Source organism: Penaeus monodon, chromosome 34 (assembly GCF_015228065.2).
Source record: "Penaeus monodon isolate SGIC_2016 chromosome 34, NSTDA_Pmon_1, whole genome shotgun sequence".
Classification (NCBI taxonomy): Eukaryota; Metazoa; Arthropoda; class Malacostraca; order Decapoda; family Penaeidae; genus Penaeus; species Penaeus monodon.
The window spans coordinates 12,947,078-12,947,563 of record NC_051419.1 but is presented as its reverse complement, the minus strand read 5'-3'; the positions used below and the strand labels follow the sequence as shown (position 1 = coordinate 12,947,563).

The 486-nt window shown below is 53.7% G+C and overlaps 1 protein-coding gene across 1 annotated transcript; it reads right to left on the bottom strand.

Moving 5' to 3' along the window:
• Positions 1-36: 36 nt before the first annotated feature.
• Positions 37-456, bottom strand: LOC119594822 (piggyBac transposable element-derived protein 4-like). Its single transcript, XM_037943912.1, has one exon. The coding sequence runs from the start codon at positions 454-456 to the stop codon at positions 37-39; it is 420 nt and encodes a 139-aa protein (XP_037799840.1).
• Positions 457-486: the final 30 nt, after the last annotated feature.

The following is a 486-nucleotide window of genomic DNA, read 5'->3' as shown; positions in this document are numbered from 1 at the left end:
ATAAAAAAGAAGATATTTATTTATCATACACGCTGCTCATAAAGTGGCGTGCCACTCCTCGAAGCAGCCGTAGATGCACAATCCCACATTGCACTCCGCGCAGTAGCTCCTGGTGCTCTTCCTGCGCCCATGCCGGGAACAAACCTTACACCTCCTCGTCTTACCTGGTATCTGTGATACGTTGTGCGTTCGAGTACGAGGAGCGGCCGTAGATGGACACGGCGCAGCTCTACTCGTAGAGTCGGTCCCTTCTCTGAACTGCCCCAGGAGCTCAGAGGCGAGGCCAAATCGGAAGGCCTTAAGCGATTCCTCCGATCCCAGGGCACGACGGACGGCCCAGGCATTGACAATGGCCGTGTCATAGAGGAAAAAGAAGACCTTCCTGTACCAGACCTTGGAGCGGCGAGTCGTTGGATAGTAACTGGCCATCTGATCACCAACGTCGACACCTTTCATGCCGACGTTGTAATCTTTTACTACCAACGG